The sequence below is a fragment of the Sander lucioperca genome, chromosome 10 (genome assembly GCF_008315115.2).
Source record: "Sander lucioperca isolate FBNREF2018 chromosome 10, SLUC_FBN_1.2, whole genome shotgun sequence".
In the NCBI taxonomy this organism is placed as follows: Eukaryota; Metazoa; Chordata; class Actinopteri; order Perciformes; family Percidae; genus Sander; species Sander lucioperca.
In genome coordinates, this window is record NC_050182.1 from 39,120,734 (window position 1) to 39,138,739 (window position 18,006).

At 42.1% G+C, this 18,006-nt stretch overlaps 1 protein-coding gene across 2 annotated transcripts in view; it reads left to right on the forward strand.

Moving 5' to 3' along the window:
• dyrk1b (dual-specificity tyrosine-(Y)-phosphorylation regulated kinase 1B) overlaps window positions 1–18,006 on the forward strand; it is a 63,421-nt gene that overhangs the window by 39,291 nt on the left and 6,124 nt on the right. For both annotated transcript variants that reach the window (XM_031322820.2, XM_031322819.2), the window contains exons 2-9: window positions 6,316–6,479; window positions 9,995–10,114; window positions 10,925–11,113; window positions 12,215–12,362; window positions 12,950–13,099; window positions 14,590–14,726; window positions 16,031–16,177; window positions 17,471–17,611. In XM_031322820.2, coding sequence (XP_031178680.1) covers window positions 6,411–6,479; window positions 9,995–10,114; window positions 10,925–11,113; window positions 12,215–12,362; window positions 12,950–13,099; window positions 14,590–14,726; window positions 16,031–16,177; window positions 17,471–17,611 — 1,101 coding nt within the window. In that variant the 5' untranslated portion in view covers window positions 6,316–6,410. The remainder of the gene's footprint in view (window positions 1–6,315; window positions 6,480–9,994; window positions 10,115–10,924; window positions 11,114–12,214; window positions 12,363–12,949; window positions 13,100–14,589; window positions 14,727–16,030; window positions 16,178–17,470; window positions 17,612–18,006) is intronic.

An 18,006-nucleotide genomic window follows, 5' to 3' on the forward strand; every position in this document is an offset into this window, starting at 1 on the left:
GTGTGTGAGTGAAACGTGGGTATTGTGTAGGGCTGGGCAATATATTGATATTATATCAATATCGTAATATGAGACTAGATATCATCTTAGATTTTGGATATCATAAAATTGTAATATGGTAAGTGTGGTCTTTTCCTGGTTTTAAAAGCTGCATTACAGTAAAGTGGTGTACTTCTCTGAACTGTTCTAGCTGTTCTGTTATTTGCCTTTACCCACTTAGTCATTAAATTGACATGTCTGATGATAATTTATCAAAAATCTCATTGTATAAATAACATTTTGTTAAAGCACCAATTGTCAACCCTAGAATATCGTCGCAATGTCGACATCGAGGTATTTGGTCAAGAATGTCGTGATATTTGATTTTCTGCATATCGCCCAGCCCTACCATTGTGTACTAATTCTGTCAGATGGGATTGTGCAGACACCACACATGAAGATAACGTGCTGATGTTTTTTTTTGGTAGAAATAGTAGTTACTGCAGTACAGTTACATGCAGCAAAAGGGTCGCAGGTCAGAACCGAACCCGCTACCGCTGCGGTAAGGACTGAGCCTTCGTACATGGGGCGCACGCTCAACCAGGTGAGCTATCCAGTCCATGTCGTTTTTATACCTTACTTTATAGTTCAAGTTAAAGTTATAATCCCAATTTTAGCAACCTCTGAGTAAAGTATATCATCTCAGCAACAGTGTTTGATTAACATATAATACTCTGTTAGCACTGTTTTGATCGTTCTCGTTTTTACTCGATCTCGAAACTCCTCAGACTTGGACTTGTCTCTGACTTAAGTATTGACTAGAGTCGTGTTGAGACAGATTTGTGTGTACACACTTGTAGTAAAGAGACCCTTCTTCGAGGCAGTGCTTTGCTCAACTGTTGGTTCACTCAGATGGACTCTGGTACAAGCCCAGTTGGCTCAGTATTGTTTTTCATCATCTAGCCACTTGTTGTGAGCAGGAAGCGTTAGTTTGTGGCTGTACGGCTACGGTGTTGCTGTGCTTCCTGGAGAGACTCCTCACCGTCACCCTAAATATTGTTACATCATTGTGCATCAACACAATGCTGATGGAGAGATGAAACGGTGGGCAGAAGAAGAAACAATGAGATATACTGAGCAGGCATCTGATTGAAGTCAGGAAGGATGGGAGTGAGAGATGAGAGATGGATGAATAGAAGAGAGAGAGAGAGAGAGAGAGAGAGAGAGAGAGAGAGAGAGAGAGAGAGAGAGAGAGTCAGATTCCGAGGCAGAGAGGTTTGAGAAAGCAGGAAGGATGATGAAGGAAAGGGGGAGGAGAGAGCGGCTGGTAGGGTAGGTTGGGTTGCTAGGGGAGAGTATGTCAGACTGTTACTGCTGAGAGCCAGCCTGCGATTGGAAGCTACTTGCTTAGCAGGAGAGAGGCGGAAGAGGAGAGGGAGAAGTAGCTAATGAGTATTGTAGGCTGGTTGCTGAGACAGCACTGGGTTTATTTATAGAGTGCTGGCCAGCCAGCCCTTAGATACCAACAGCGAATCAGCTGACAGAGAAAGAGGGGGCCCCGACCAATGGCAGCGCAGGAAGGGGGATGCCAGATTGAGGAAGTGCTGTGAGTGCCTCTCAGTCTCTTAAAGAGACGGTGCAGATTTCTCAGTACTAGGCAGATATTCTCTCTCTCTCTCTCTCTCTCTCTCTCTCTCTCTCTCTCTCTCTCTCTCTCTCTCTCTCTCTCTCTCTCTAGCAGTGTCAGATCTGTAAGCAGGCCAGGACCCAGAGCACCACGACAGGCCCAGGGACGCTGATTGGATTACTTTCTCTACCTTATTATCACACAACACAACTACACAAGTACACACAAGCTGTTCAACGCTGCTGAGGGGTTTTTAACTTCACAAATAGAGCCTCATCTAGCCACAGAGCTCTATTTAAAATCTCAGGGAGCCTTTTGGAAAAAGACGTTGAGTACAGAATAGGAGAACTGTCTACACAGTGTATGCTAGATAACAGTGCTGAGGAACCTATAATTACAAAAGTTATTCTTACATGTTCACTGAAAATGTCTGCCCTGAATTATAGTGATATAAAAATAGACCTAATTCTGCAGCCATGAAATCTCTCTGACTTTGACTGGTGTAGAGAACAGCAGTAGTGTTCTCAGAGCACAGGAGCTCAGCATTACAAACCGGGGGATCCCTGTTTATGTAAAGCTGTGGTTGGCCATCTCATGGCCTTTTCCCAGACATCAGTATAGCCTGTTAGTTTGCTCAGACCTGCAGTATTGTCAACCTATCCAGGCTGGACCAATCTGTGTCTAAACTGATTGGCTCAACACCTGGACAAGCCTTTCTAAAAGCCTGGTCATGTTCAGCTCCCTAGTAACTTTACTTTCATCTAATTGAATTGATAAGCTTTTCTGTTTTCTGATGTGCTCTTATCCTACTCCTCATGCAAACTGTATTTCTTGCTGCTTCACAATTAGAGGTGCAACGATGAATCGATTAGTTGTCAACTATTAAATTAATCGCCAACTATTTTGATAATCGATTAATCGTTTGAGTCATTTTTTTATTAAAAAAACTAAGATTTCTCTGATTCCAGCTTGTTAAATGTGAATATCTTCTAGTTTCTTCTCTCCTCTGGGACAGTAAACTGAATATCTTTGAGTTGTGGACAAAACAAGACATTTGAGGACGTCCTCTTGGACTTTGGGAAACACTGATCCACATTTTTCACCATGTTTTGACATTTTTATAGATCAAACAACTAATCGATTAATCGAGAAAATAATCGACAGATTAATCGACTATGAAAATAATCGTTAGTTGCAGCCCTATTCACAATACAAGCTTTACACACATCTAGATTCTATACTGGGATGATATTTCTGCCTTCAGCTGGTTGGTGACATTTGTTTTACACAAGTAGGTCCAACATTGATTCTTGGTGCTGATATTGCATTTACACAAACGATTGGGAAGTTACTATTGTAAGAGTTTTACAGACGTCAACAGTGATCAATGTGCACATGCACATTTTGAGGTTCTTTTCCACATGAATTTGTGTATAAGAGCAGGGGAGAAGCAAAGTGATATTCCACGTTTTACCTTTGTTTGGTCTTTGATTTTTTTGGCTTTTTTGAAAACGTCCTCCTTCCTATCAGTGAGTCCACAGATTAAGCTTCAGATCCAGAACCTAAAACTCTATAGTAAATAACGGGTTTAAGCTGTTGGTTAGTTCCATCAATGATGAGATCAGTTCTCCCCAGTGAACATAGGTGTATAATAGTGCCATTCTACACAGTATAACCTATATTGTAGGGCAGTCCATATTACGAGACTGCACTCTATATTACCAGAATATTTGATCCATTCAGTCATGAACTATTTAACAGTGAGTTAGTGCGCCTGCCTGTTGATATTCCCAAAAATCTTTCACATAGCTGGTATCTTTCTTTTCTTTGCGTAATGAGCTGCCTTTTGTACATCACTGGTATTCTATTTTGTTGTTGATATTTCTCACCTGACAGAACAGAGACGCCACACTGTAAAGCACTTTCACAGTACTGCACTGGTTTCCTATTTGAAGAGAGCCCGTCAAATGCTAGGAACAGCCATCACTCCTCAGTCCAGCAGCTGAGCCACTTCCTGTCCATCATCTCTCATGCAGTAAGCCGAGCTGTATTCTTACCCACACATATCCTGTGTTGGGAGCTAGCTCACTTGCTATGCTTAGCCTAGCTGACAAGACCAGAATCGTATAACAATAACTTCAGTCCAACCGTTAGCTTAGCATCCGCTCACCTGCTCTTGAGCCATGATGATCACAAGAACTACCCGGTGTGCACATAACAGCCATGCTCCACCAGCATTTGTTGCAACTGATGCGGCACACTGATTGGTTATTACAGACTGGTGCTGTGATTGGCTACAGGTAATATCTCTTTGGTGGGTGTGTAGGTGTCTGACAGGATGAGACTGACTGATGCAAAACTCAACAGCCATTATATTGTTGCGCTGACCCCCTGCTGGAGCTCCTGGAGTGTGTCTGGCCGTGTTGGCCCATATCTCAGCCTATTGAGCATGCATCACAAGAAGTCGGTAAAGAGCTCTTTGGCTGTTGTGAACCACTGATTCACTAATTTAGTGCAGATGTTTTGACCTCAGCAATTGTTCTTTTAACTCCATTAGCAAAACACCACAAGTTGACCCAGCCAGAGCAAAGCAAAAACTTTGCAGTGCCAGCTGTATGATTTTATCATCAAATGATGAAGTTAAATTCCAGGGATATGACTAAGTCATAGTGGCATGGAAATGGTTGGCTAGTTTATTATGCTCGGACAGGTGCAGATTGTTCTTCAATTTGGTGAGCCAGCTGGCAGTTGGTGGTTTTCTTTGTAGTGTGTGTAAAGTGCAACTTTTTACTTTGATACAATGTTCATCTTTACAGTATTTAATATGCCACCCAGTAGGGCTGCGTGATGAATTGAAATGCCATCATGATCTTGATTCAGGCCTCTTTGCGATCTCCCCCCCCCCCCCCGTTACAACGAGTCTGCCGTGTTTGTATTAGAGGAGAGCTCTGTCGAGTCAAAACAAGCGCACCTAATTTCTCCCTAAACTGCATCAACAAATGACAAGCATGCGTTGCTCCATGTGACAAAGTGTGCACAGGAAGAGGGGCAGGACACCGATGTGAAGAAATCTAACTTGGGTGAGACAGTGGAGTAAAGAAAAGGAAAGAACGCTTCCAAGGAACAGAAATGTGTCAGAGAAACCCAGTGATGGAGAGGAAGAACAGATATATGTATCCAAAAGCGCTGTGTTGGTGGCATCCAAAGTTGTGCAGTCTGCTGCGTGGAACCAGATTCAAAGACAATGATTTATGAAGATATTTTGAAAGCAAAAGTAGCCGCACAATGTCGTACACCAATTGAAATGTAACAAAAGGGCCAGCAAAACTCGAGCAGAAAATCTCTATCACCCAACCACTCACAACATCCAACATCCACAGCAGGGGCCCTAAAGAGATTGATGAGCTAAGGTTAGCTGAAGATATGCCTCTATTCAACACTACTGCTTTACTAGGCATAACACTTCAGCATGACATATCTGCATAGACTGAACATAATGGACGTAGCAGCTGTGACGTCCCCCATTGGCTTGTGGACTGCCGTTTTGAAGTCAAAAGGACAGAAAGTCTGCAAACTTTCCCTTAAGTTACCTAGCTAACACTACTGAAGAAGACATTTTTAGGCGACCAAAATTTCCCAATGACCTTTGCTGAAGTGAAAACACACAGTTAGAGGGTCAAAGTTTAAGATGAAAACACGAAAAACAGCCAAAAACAAGTTGAGGTCTTTTTTAATGTCCACAGTGTTAGCATGGTTAGCATTGCTAAGCCTCTGTCCTGATTGACAGGTCCTAAATCCTCCCCTGCTTTATCCTCTATTTTAAAATAAATGGAACCATCATTTACTAAATGAACATCATGCTGTGTTGAAGAAGACTTGAAACTAGAGGTTGAGACCATAAACTCATTATGAAAATGTTTACTGAGATAATAAATCAAGAGAGAAGTAGGCTCATTTTCTCATAGACTTCTATAGAAACAGACTTCTGTTTGGAGCCAGTGGAGTCTCCCCCTGCTGGAAGTTAGAGAGAATGCAGCTTTAAGGAGCTTCAGCTTTGGCTTCACTTCTCAGACCTGGAAGCTTCGTCCATTATTTTTACAATGTGTCTATGTGTATCAGCCGCTTTAATGTGATCGCAGGTATATGTATCAGTAGCGTATATATGTTGGCTAATAGTAACAGGAGATGTCAGTACAGAAATGTCAAAGGTATGTTTGAGTCCATTTAGAAACGGTGTGTCACTGTCCATGTTTATTTTTACACTGTCAAACATCCTGCTCAGTACATATCACGTAGCAGCTCTTTAGTGAGCACATTTAACAGACCCTGATCAGACTTGTTTATGTTGATAAATTAGTATAAGCCTCACCAATCCTGCATCAGTTGGCCTCTAGCTTGAAATAAATCAGTCGGGCTCACTTGCATATAAACTGCAAAAAGTGTGTTTAATATGTTTGGTGTGTGTTGGGGGCTTGGTAAGGAAAGACCTCCGAACGGTCCTGTTTCTTCAGTTGGATGTGTGTAGTAGATAGAACAGTATGAAGATAATAATCAGTTACTGTGGTTTCTGATCAGCAGTAGCCATGTTGTCCCATTGATGGAGGCTGAGAAACGGATTAGATTGTTGGGGTATCCCTCTCTAATCATCTCTCTCTCTCTCTCTCTCTCTCTCTCTCTCTCTCTCTCTCTCTCTCTCTTTCTCTCTCCAGGTGTAAGCAGCTCAGGATGTCCGCCCACCTCCTCCTCCTCCTCCTCCTCCTCCTCCTCCTCCACTGCCCAGGGCTTCTCCCTCGCTGAGCCAGCCATGACCAGCCAGCACACACATACACACCCCTCCTTCAGCTCCATCCACTCCATGGCCGAGCAGCAGCAGGTAACACACACACACACACACACACACACACACACACACACACACAGTGCTACAGCAGTCCTGCACAGGACCTGATTGATACGTCACCTGTTTCACCTGTTGGTTGTCATAGCAGCACTGCAACGCAAGAGGGATGTGTTTACATTCTTTCATTATTTTTTTGATACAGATTTAAAACAATGACAAGCTACTGTGAAAGTCGTATTCCTGCAGTCACTGTGATAAAGAGGGATCGCAGTGGGCAGAAGGTTTTTATATCACAGGGTTTCCATGGGGTCTTAAAAAGTCTAAAATTTCAATTTCGAAATTTTAGGCCTTAAGAATTCTTAAATTTGCTGAAGTATTGTGTCCTAGGTCTTAAATACGTTGAAACAGGTCTTCATTTTCCTACGTCCATGCAACTCTACCTCTAATTTTTAATTCCGTGGTGTTGTAGTTTTTTCTCTTGCTAGTCCTAATATAATTTCTAATTATGTCTGATTCTAATAATGCTACTTATATTGCAGCCAATCAGCTTTCTTGTTATTGGCGCGAGTCTCTTTCAGAGTGTTCCACAGACATAAAACAGATTTTATTCTTCAACAGTAGTGGCAGTGTGTGCAGATCAACGGCTTCCCTGCGTAGCACCATCTGTCAGTTCGTTAGTCTAACGTTTGTTCTCAGGCGCAGAGTTGTGTAAGGGCCCTGACACACCAACCAGACGGGCCGACCGTCGACAGAAAAGCCAGTCGGACTGATCAGTCGGGTCCCGAGGTCCAAAAAATGCCTCAGAACACACTGAGGCGACGCCGACTTGAGCGTACGCTCTGCGCAAAACGTAATACGTCTCCATAGCAGCAGGCAGCGCTGCTCTGTATTGCTTCCATTAACAGTCTGATTATTTACCAGAAAATGAAAACCGCCAGCTGATTAGACGAACGCATCACGTGGTTCTTTTTTCTCCAGAAATTCACAGCCAGACTGTCATGGCGGCTTGTTCAGAATACGATCTCATATTGTACTAAAATAGTTCACCGAAACGTGTTTCTGAAAACATTTTAAGCGAGAAATAGGCCATGCAGTTGCTGAATCTGTCTTCATTTCAGATCGACAAAGGTCAGTTTAAAAGATTTTCGTCAGATTTTGAGAGTCCCGACTGCCCTGTCCCCGACTGAACATGTTGGGTCGGCCAAAATGAAGGCCGACGGCTCCTTGGACGGCCGACGGCACGGAACACACCGAACAGACTCGAGTCACCGACCTCGCCAGACTGTCTGACGGCCGATTATCGGGCTGGTGTGTCTTCTCTCTAAAGGAACTTAGAAATCATAGTCGTTGTTTATGGTTATCACAGCTATGACACAATTAATATAACTTTTTCGGTTTTGGTAACTAATATCATAAATGTTGTGTATTGTCCCAGACCTGACAATCCGACTCTGAAGCTGATGTTGATCAATGCGTTTCTCTTCGTTGATCTGTCTGCTCTCTGCAAATGAATAGGTGTTGAAGTCAGGGAACACAGATACCAGTAAATAAATTCAGGCAAGGTGAAAAAGTTGAATCAGTTACATTGCATTGCATGTTCTCTAGGAAATACACTTCATTTATTTATTTATTTTAAACCAACGTAAGGATCAGTACTGTACGTCCTTAGTAGAAAAAGTGCAGTGATTGCTCAGCTAGGCCTGCACAATATGTCGTTTTTTTATCGTCATCATCGCGATACCAACTGGCGCAATAAACACATCGCGAAAGGCTGTGACATATCGCAAAAGACACTCAGGGATTTTTTTTTTTAATGTTAGTTGAAAGGAAATATTTGCAGTTTAAAATGTAACTGTCATTCTTCTTTTAGCGGTGCCTTTTACAGTATATTCATTTCAATGTTCAATTTGTTCAATAAAAGAAAGAAATCCTAAAAAATTTCCTTTATCTGTTTTAAATTCAACAAGCAGTTTGTTGTATTTAAGCAGAATACCGAAAGCAACAAAACCGAGAACAATTTAATATCGGTTTATTTATTGCAAGTAACGTTGTGCAGCCCTATGCTCACTCCCTCCCCAACTGAAGAGTTGCAAGGACCACTTTGAGGAGCACCTGCAGCTGGAGGTACAGCTGGAACAGCCAGTGTTGTGTGTGTGTCTAATCTATGGAGCTGCTGGAGCTCATAGTAGCTAGGTAAGGACTACTAGCCAGTCAGAAGCAGAGTATGAGGACGTGCCCTGACAGTACCTAGGTAAGGACTACTAGCCAGTCAGAAGCAGAGTATGAGGACGTGCCCTGACAGTACCTAGGTAAGGACTACTAGCCAGTCAGAAGCAGAGTATGAGGGCGTGCCGTGCTAGCAGCTAGGCGAGCATTATAACGTGTGTTCCAAAGTGACCACGTTTGTCTCTGAAGTAAAGGCTGGACTACAATAGAGCTGTTTGGAGCAGTTTGTGAACAGTGTTTTCTGTTGGAGATGGTAAGTCCCTTTGGGGTGGACTTTGGGCTTTTTCACTTTGGAAACCTATAACGTGCACAAAAAAGATATATAACTCAATAAAGGAAAGGGGAAAAGCCAAGAAGCATAATATGAGCACTTAAACAAAGAAACAATGTTTAAGTTACATGAATGCTACCTCTTAATTGAACCAACAGTTAAATACAGTACGTCTATAACAGTTTACAGTTTGTAAGTAGCAGTGTGTTTAACATATTTGTCAGCCTAAAAGTAGCTGGGATCTCATTGATCATGGATCCCAGTATAATGTAGTGTATAGACTTAAACGTGTATTCATTATAATCTGCACAAACCAGAGTTTCCGCTAGAAAAATATTGGTGCCGGTCACGTGACATGTAAGGTTTCATTTTAGCGGTCAAATGGGAAAAGTTCCGGTCAAATATTTTCCTTGTTTATTGCGCTTAAAAACAATAAATAGGCAGGCTATATAAAGAATAATATCATCAAGGGATGTAGATTCATACTATTTTTATTGAAAGGTAGGCTACTTGCAACAGGCAGAGAGGGCAAAAGAACTAAATCAATGCACATAATTGTGCCGATGTGAATTAAAATAGGCCTATTTTCCATTCTCGAGGCTGAGGAAATAAAACAGTACTAACTACAGTACAAACAAACTGGCTCATAAAATTATCAAGTGCCGACTTGAATCAAAATAATTGTAAAGAAGTGTCTTTCTGCAACTCGCGATGCACGTAAGCCTCTGCCTTCCCCAAGGCGACTTCGCTGCGCTGGTTTGATACGCATCTGCAGGGAGAAGCCTCTCTCTGCTGGAACACTGGAGACGGGTTTTATGCTTGCTACCAACGGAAACTCAGGCACAAACTCTGCTGGTGCAAAGGTGAACTGCATGATGGGAGTTTGAATGGATACACATGTCTTTAATGTCCCAGCCCTGTTTAAAGCCTACACACCTATATGGCTGTGGCCAGGTACACACACACACACACACACACACACACACACACACACACACACCGCCTTCTTGTTTGATGATTCTGATGTATGAAGTGTTGCTGTTCTCTGTAGGTGCTGTCTGATATGACCATACTCCAGCGGAGGATCCCCCCTAGTTTCAGAGACCCTGCCAGCGCCCCACTGAGGAAACTCTCTGTTGACCTCATCAAAACTTACAAGCACATCAATGAGGTATGACTGACACACACACACACACACACAAAGCACAGTTTAGACCAAAGATTCGTGATGAGACAAAACCGTTTTAGAACGTCCCAGGAAAAGTTTCAGCGGTCTGAACCGGCCCGTCTCAGCTCGACTCAAACAGCTGATGGTGTGGCTGCAACCCAGCTGGTCCAGTCTCCAGAGGCTGGAACATAAGAGACGTCACCAGTTTCAACAGCCAATCAGCTCATAGCGAAGTCAGCTGGTCAATTCAGTTACAAAATGCCAGCTGGTGGAAACGGCAGTGTGTTGGACGAAGCCTCAACAAGTGGCCGCAAGCAGCGGTGGTCAAGCGAGCAAGAGAGCGACTGACGAGAGGGAGCGGTTAGAACAAAGCAGAGAATCAGAGAAATAATGTTTACTCTGTTTCATCTCTAATACAAATGCAGCTGTAGCAAGTATCTCACTATCACTATCCTCATTCATATTTTAAGACGCTACAAATGATATCCAGCTACACGTTGGAATGGAAGTCCAGAGAGTGGTTTCTATGCAGATGATACACCGTCTCGTCTCATTGGTGGAAACTGGCAGCTTTCAGAACGCTGCAGACCGGACACTCTCAAGGAGGTCTGAACTGGACTTTAGGCTGTCGCCGGGACAACCACCAAGGGTTTATTACTTTTTGCTGTTTGGGGGTGGAGGCAGGGGCGTATAGAAGCTGCGTAAAGTAAATCCTACTCAGTATCAGCATTTGTCTTCATGAAGGAATCAGGTTTGTCTCAGCACTCTCAACTGAACTAACCAACTGAGCCACGCTGTGTTTCCATTTCACAGGTGTACTATACTAAGAAGAAGCGACGGGCCCAGCAGGTCCCTCCAGAGGACAGCAGCACCAAGAAGGAGAGGAAAGTCTACAACGATGGCTATGACGACGACAACTACGACTACATTGTCAAAAATGGAGAAAAGTGGCTGGACCGCTATGAGATAGACTCGCTGATCGGGAAGGGCTCCTTCGGACAGGTACGGTCGACAAACTAAACCCACACGTATTGATAGTTTATTAAATCTCCTCACTCCTTCACCATCATGGTTCCGTAAACTTTTATAGAGCTGCAACCTTTAGGCGACTAATCAATAAGTCGATCGACAGAAAAGTCATCGCCAACTGTTTTGGTAATCGTAATTTTTCATGCAAAAATGGCAGAAATGCTGCTTTCAGCCTCTCAAATATAGATTACTTCATATTAAACTGAATATCTTTGGGTTTTGGACTGACAAAACAAGACATTTGAAGACATCACCTTGGACTTTGACAAACTGGGATGGACCTTTTTCAGTATTTTCTGACATTTTATAGACAAGACGATTTATCGATAATGAAATTATTGGTTAGTTGCTGCCCTAAACTCCCAACAGTTTAAGCTGTCGTCACCACTGGGGCATTAAGAACCAACCCTCTCAGATGTCTTCTTCAAACGTAAAAATAGCAGATAAAACCAGTCAATTTGTTTGATGTGGCTCCTGCAGCCAGTAACAAGTCTGAGTGAATTGCCGCCATGTTCTGTACCTCACTCAACACATATCATATACATGACGGGACAAAGTGAAAGCAACGTGCTGGCAGCCTGGGACATCAGGCTCCATTCCCTGTTAGGGCCCGGTGCCGAATTCAATACTTTTTAGGCATTGACCGAATTGCCTCCGAAGTATAGAGTATCGAAAAATGCTTTCAATACCCAATTTCAATACCTAAGGAGTAAATCTCATCAGCGTCAGTGAGCCAATCAGCATGCAGCATGCTTCTACCAAGATCTAATGATGTCTGTGATTGGCTGTCTTAACGTTACCCGTCGTAGAGACACGCAGGAAAAACTCTACGTTACACAGAGACGGCTCACAAAGTAGATTAAAGATTAAAGGATTTGTGCCGTTATGTTGCAATTTCTTTTTGTTTTAGAAAATTGGTAACCAAAAGAGTATCATTTAGGAACTGGTATCAAAGTCACGGTATCGGTACCGGTATCGGAATTTTTTGAACAATACACCCAGCCCTATTCCCTGTTCACTCTCAGCATATGTTCCTATCATGGGATAGCACAGTGTGTTGATGTTTGTCCACAGGTGGTGAAGGCCTACGACCACCATGAGCAGGAATGGGTTGCCATTAAGATCATCAAGAACAAAAAGGCATTTCTAAACCAGGCACAGATTGAACTACGCCTGCTGGAGCTCATGAACAAGCATGACACTGAGATGAAATATTACATAGGTAAGAAGGACAGCGCGCACACACACACACACACACACACACACACATATATATATATATATACACACACACACACACACACACACACTCTATACCACACTGGTTGTCTTCATACAGGGACGTGTTGGCACAGGTTTGTGTAGACCGTCATGAACGTATTGGGCAGATTGGTCAAACATAGAGGGATCCAAAGTGTTCATGTTGTCAGTTCTCCCAGTATTGTTTGTGTAGTGACATGCTGCAGGACATTAAGTCATGGAGATGGCTCTGTCTGCATCAACATACTTAGTGGGACGACATGTGAGCCATCTCCATGACAACTTAAAAAAAATTCATCCACTGATGAAGACTGTAAGATGCTATGAAAAAGCTCCAGATGAAAGCGAGTAAGGGACCTTGTGCTGTTAAAATGCTTTTCTGTGAGGCACACACACACTATGAGAATAGGACATAAAAAACCGAGGAAATGATTTTAATATTGTCCTGGCTGACCTGACTGTTGATCTCCTAACCTTCCTCTTTGTCTCCCATCTGTCTCCGTGTCTCTGTCTGTCTGTCTGTCCGTCTGTCGATCTGTCTCTGTGCAGTCCACCTGAAGCGTCACTTTATGTTTAGGAACCATCTCTGTTTGGTGTTTGAGTTGTTGAGCTACAACCTGTACGATCTGCTGAGGAACACCAACTTCAGAGGAGTGTCCCTCAACCTCACCAGGAAGTTTGCACAGCAGCTGTGTACAGGTGGGTGCACGCAAACACTTGTGTGTCTGCAGCCTGTCGCTGTCTGCCCCCAAGTGGACGGAAAAAAAAACTCACAAATGCAGCTTCAAAACATCATTAAGGAAGGAAGAATACTGTAGGTCAAATGCCATTCAGTAAGACAAAGGACATAACTTAATAATTGTGTTTTTGCTGCTAGAACTTTAAGAAACATGTATCAAGAAACATGTAACATATACTGTACCTAGAGCTGTAACAATTCCAAATGTTGCTGTACAATGAATTCTCTCCAAAATAATTGGGATTAATAATATAATTGTCTCTTTCAGTCAAATTAAAAAATATTTATTTATTACTTTTTCAAAGTTTTGAATGAATCCCAGGAGACATCTTTTGGTTACATGACTGTCATGTGACCCAGATAATGTAATAACACAGGTACACAGCCTAGGAAGTAGACCACGCCTCTTTATTATCAGAAAACAGTTTCTCTAACTGTATCCCCCCCTTTTTATTTTTGTTGCCATGAACATGTATAGGGTCAGTTGCCAACAACTAGCATAGCTTTAGCTCAACAGTCCGACCTATATGATTTCAATTTGGCATATCTAAACAAAATCAACAATTACCATCAACAGTCATACCCCTTAAGACCTTTTATGCTCCACATATCTGGAACAAGCTCCCAGAAAACTGCAGGTCCACCACAACTCTCAGTTCTTCTAAATCAAGGCTGAAGACCTTTCTTTTTGATGTTGCCTTTCTTTAAATTACTGTTCATTTCTTATACCGCACTATAGCTTTTATTCTCGTATTTTATCTGTTTTTAATTTTTTTATCGTTTTTAACTGCTCTTTAATAGGGCTGAGAAAATCAAATATCACGATATTTCTGACCAAATACCTCGATATCGATACAGCAATGATATTGTAGTGTTGACTAATGGTGCTTTCACAAAATATTTACACAATGAGATTTTAGATAAATAATCATCAGTAATGTGGATATAATGACTAAGTGGGTAAAGGTAAATAATAGAACAGTTGCAACAGCCTGGTAAGTTCAGAAAATGACATCACTTTACTGTAATGCAGCCTTTAAAACCAGGAAAAGACAACACTTATGCCATATTACGATATCCAAAATCTAAGACGATATTGATATAATATTGATATATTGCCCAGCTCTAGTCTTTAATGTTTTATGTAAAGCACTTTGAATGGCCCTGTTACTGAAATGTGCTATACAAATAAAGCTGCCTTAGCTTGCCTTGCCTTAGCTAATGTTAGCAATTAATTGTAGTAAAACAAAGAAACCGCGATTATGTAAAAAACTAAATGAACAATGAGACAATTATGTAATAATTGTTACAGGCTTCCATATACATCTTAAAATAGGTTAGATGGAACTGTTGTACAGTCACAGTCAGCACCAGATGTAGCTGGGGAAGAAGGTGGTCCTGATGATACAAATAAGAGCGATGTCTTTTTTTCTTTTTTTTTTGTCCACAGCGTTATTATTTCTGGCCACTCCAGAGCTGTCAATCATCCACTGCGACCTGAAACCAGAGAACATCCTGCTGTGCAACCCCAAGAGATCTGCCATCAAGATAGTCGACTTTGGATCCTCCTGCCAGCTCGGACAGAGGGTGAGTAGAACACGCATGCATGCACGCGCGCACGCACGCGCATCAAAGTACATTCATTAGTTTACTTCATCTAAAACAATTCATTATAATTGCCCCAGTGAGCTTCATTATTAGGGTTTAGAAAATAGATGAATGAATGTGCCATACATCTGTACCGGTTCACACTGAAACCAAACATTTATCAGGGGTTTTGTATGTAACACATTTATAGACTCGCTGTAATCCAACATTTTGCATTCACGTCAGTTCAGTTACTTTGGCAGCAATGTTTCGTGTGTCTGGAAAAAGTTAATGCAACTCTGCAAAAACAAAGAGAAGTCAGTTAAGGTTTTGTATGGAGCAAGGGGGTAAGCCAGCCTCCAAAAGCGTACCTCCTATGGCCTCCTATTTTGTTGCTAACAAGCCATCACCCGCCGTTAGCATCCCATTGACTGCCATTCATTTTGGCGCCACTTTGACAGCGAATAACTTTACATCTGAAGCGTTTAAAGACTCTATTTGTCCATTGTTTATTTCTAAAGAAACACAACAATGTATAAAAGGCTCCATTACCTTGTACCTCACGTTATGGCTCCGTAGCAGACGTTTTTGTAAAAATAGGCTAACGATTGTGTCATAACCACGCGACTTACTGTCTCATAGTAGAGGAATTACCGTATAGTACAGGAGAAGCTTGCAGGCAGTTTGGACTTACATTAGCTGTTTAAGTTTAATTACTAATGTTAACTATCATTTTAGTTAGCAATAATTAGCCTGTGTCCATGTTATCTCCTTACATATACCTACGCTCTCCGTCTCTGCTAGATTGGGAATGATTGAGATTTCTCTTGGCACAGCTACCAGAAGACTTCCAACTTTCAGACAGGTTGCTCACGTCACATCTACGTCTTCAAGCTCAGTTGGAGGCTGCTCAGTAACGCTCAGCCATCACCGGAAAAGTGACTTCTAATAGATCAATAATAATATAATAATAATAACACTTCACTGGTCTCAGTGGAAATCTACGGCGTCACGTTGTCCATTTCTTTAACTGTCTATGGTATGGAGGGGCTGATTTCTTTGAATGGCAGTAACAGACTGCTCTGTGAGGAGAACATGGCTCCTCACAGTGGACAGCTACTGAAACAGCAGGCAACACACTGACACAACTCAACTCGACTCAACCTTTACATGAAGTGAGCTTCCGAGTTGTTAACGATGCAACCTTTGCTCTACAGCAAGGTCGGACATGAGCAGATGTACAGAAAAGCTTCAAGGTGTAAGAAAAGTAATTCTTCTTTACTTCCTTCTGGTCGTCCTCTCAGATCTACCAGTACATCCAGAGCAGGTTTTACCGCTCTCCTGAGGTTCTGTTGGGGATGCCGTACGACCTGGCCATCGACATGTGGTCTCTGGGATGCATCCTGGTGGAGATGCACACAGGAGAGCCTCTCTTCAGCGGCTCCAATGAGGTAAAAGCAACACCACCATACACATATCAGTTCAGTAGGGCTGGGCCATGATTCAGTCAACATGTTGGCTGTAGCTGTGTACTTGTTCAGAAACTTAAAGGGTAAATACCGGTTTTTTTTTGGTTTTTTTTCAACCTGGACCCTATTTTCTTATGATTTTGTGTGTAAGTGACTGATGGGAACAACAATCTTTGAAACTGGTCCAGTATTGAGTGTGAATGCTGTAATCGGCAGACACAGACCGGGCTGCAATGTGACCCTGTGGGACAAATGTCTATCGTCAATTTGGTCCACTAAAAGTTCTGTTTTTGCCGCTGACAGGCTCAGATTAATATTCTAAGTGTCTGCCAACATTATGGAAAGGATCCCTTCAGAGATAGACCTTTAAAACTCTTTGAGACCTTTCTGTTTAACCAGAAACAGCTCTGAAGTCTCTAGTGCTAAACTCACCAGACTCCATTTAAAAAAACAATACTTTTAGCGTGTATAGAGCATATTTTCACATGTAAACCTGTAAACTATGTGTTTATTTCAACTAAAACTAGAGTTGTGACGGTTGGAAAAGTGGAAAGACGACCCAAAACGGCTTTTTATAGTTTTATTTTGTTTCTGTCGACTTTGAATGAAGTGTTTCTTGCTTAATACTGGACCAATGTCAAAGAATGTTGTTCCCATCAGTCACTTAGACACAAAAACATAGGAACATAGGGTCCAGGTTGAAAAACCGGTAATTACCCTTTTAAGAGTTGGGTTGTGTGTTCTCTCATGAACAGATCTGACATGAGCTACAGTATAATTTGATACTAAAGCTATGTCCCTGTTCAGGGGCTGCAGCCTTCGGAGCCATTTGGTCAAATGTCTCAAAAGAGAGGAAAATAAATAATAAACCTTCGTGTGCGTGTGAACATCTCTTGTCTCTCCTGTCGGCTAACAGCACTCAGCTCAGTCACTTTATAATGCCAGATGGGAAAGTGATTTGCAGTCGGGAGCGAGCGCAAGTGCAAATAAACAAAAAGACAACAATCAAAATGTACAAAAATGTTTCCTGAACATACACTATTCAGAACGCACAATACAACAGCTGCGATCTCTAAAACTCTAAATTACATGCACAAGTTAAGCTGAGTTCTTGCTCAGGGAACAAAGGAGTTTACTCATTCACCAGTTCAGGCAAGATGTTTAAATAGTGAGAGGGTTTGTACGATTGTGAAATTCTGGGCCGATTTTTAAAATAACAATTTGGCCAATTGCCGATACCGATGTTCTGTTGTTGTTTTTTCCCCCTGTGTGTAGGTTGACCAGATGAATAAGATAGTGGAGGTTCTGGGGGTCCCGCCCAGCCACATGCTGGATGCCGCTCCTAAAGCCAGGAAGTATTTTGACAAGCTGTCAGATGGCCTTTGGACAGTGAAGAAGAACAAGGACATCAAGAAGGTATTCACATGTTTCTTTCAAACGTTTCCCCCTGAGTCAGGTGTCGTGGCGGTCCCACGATGCACATGAAACCAGTGTTATTGTCAGTTGTTGTTAACAGCATAAACAACAACGGTGCACGTGAATGCTCTGTGTGTCTACATACTGTACTGTTGTTACATTCCCAAGGGAAAGTGAAAAGGTCTTTAGATGTGTCTGTGAAAAGAGTGTATTATACGTGTATAAGTTACTAAAAGAAATGTGTAAATATTTGAGTAGACGTGAGGGAAGGAAAAGAATAAGAAGTCTGTGGATCATCAGGACGGTTGTTGTGGATTTTAATTTGTAAGTTCCAAACCTCAGCAACGTGTTGAAACCTTAACAAATTTACACGCAGTGTTAAGAACCGCAAATAT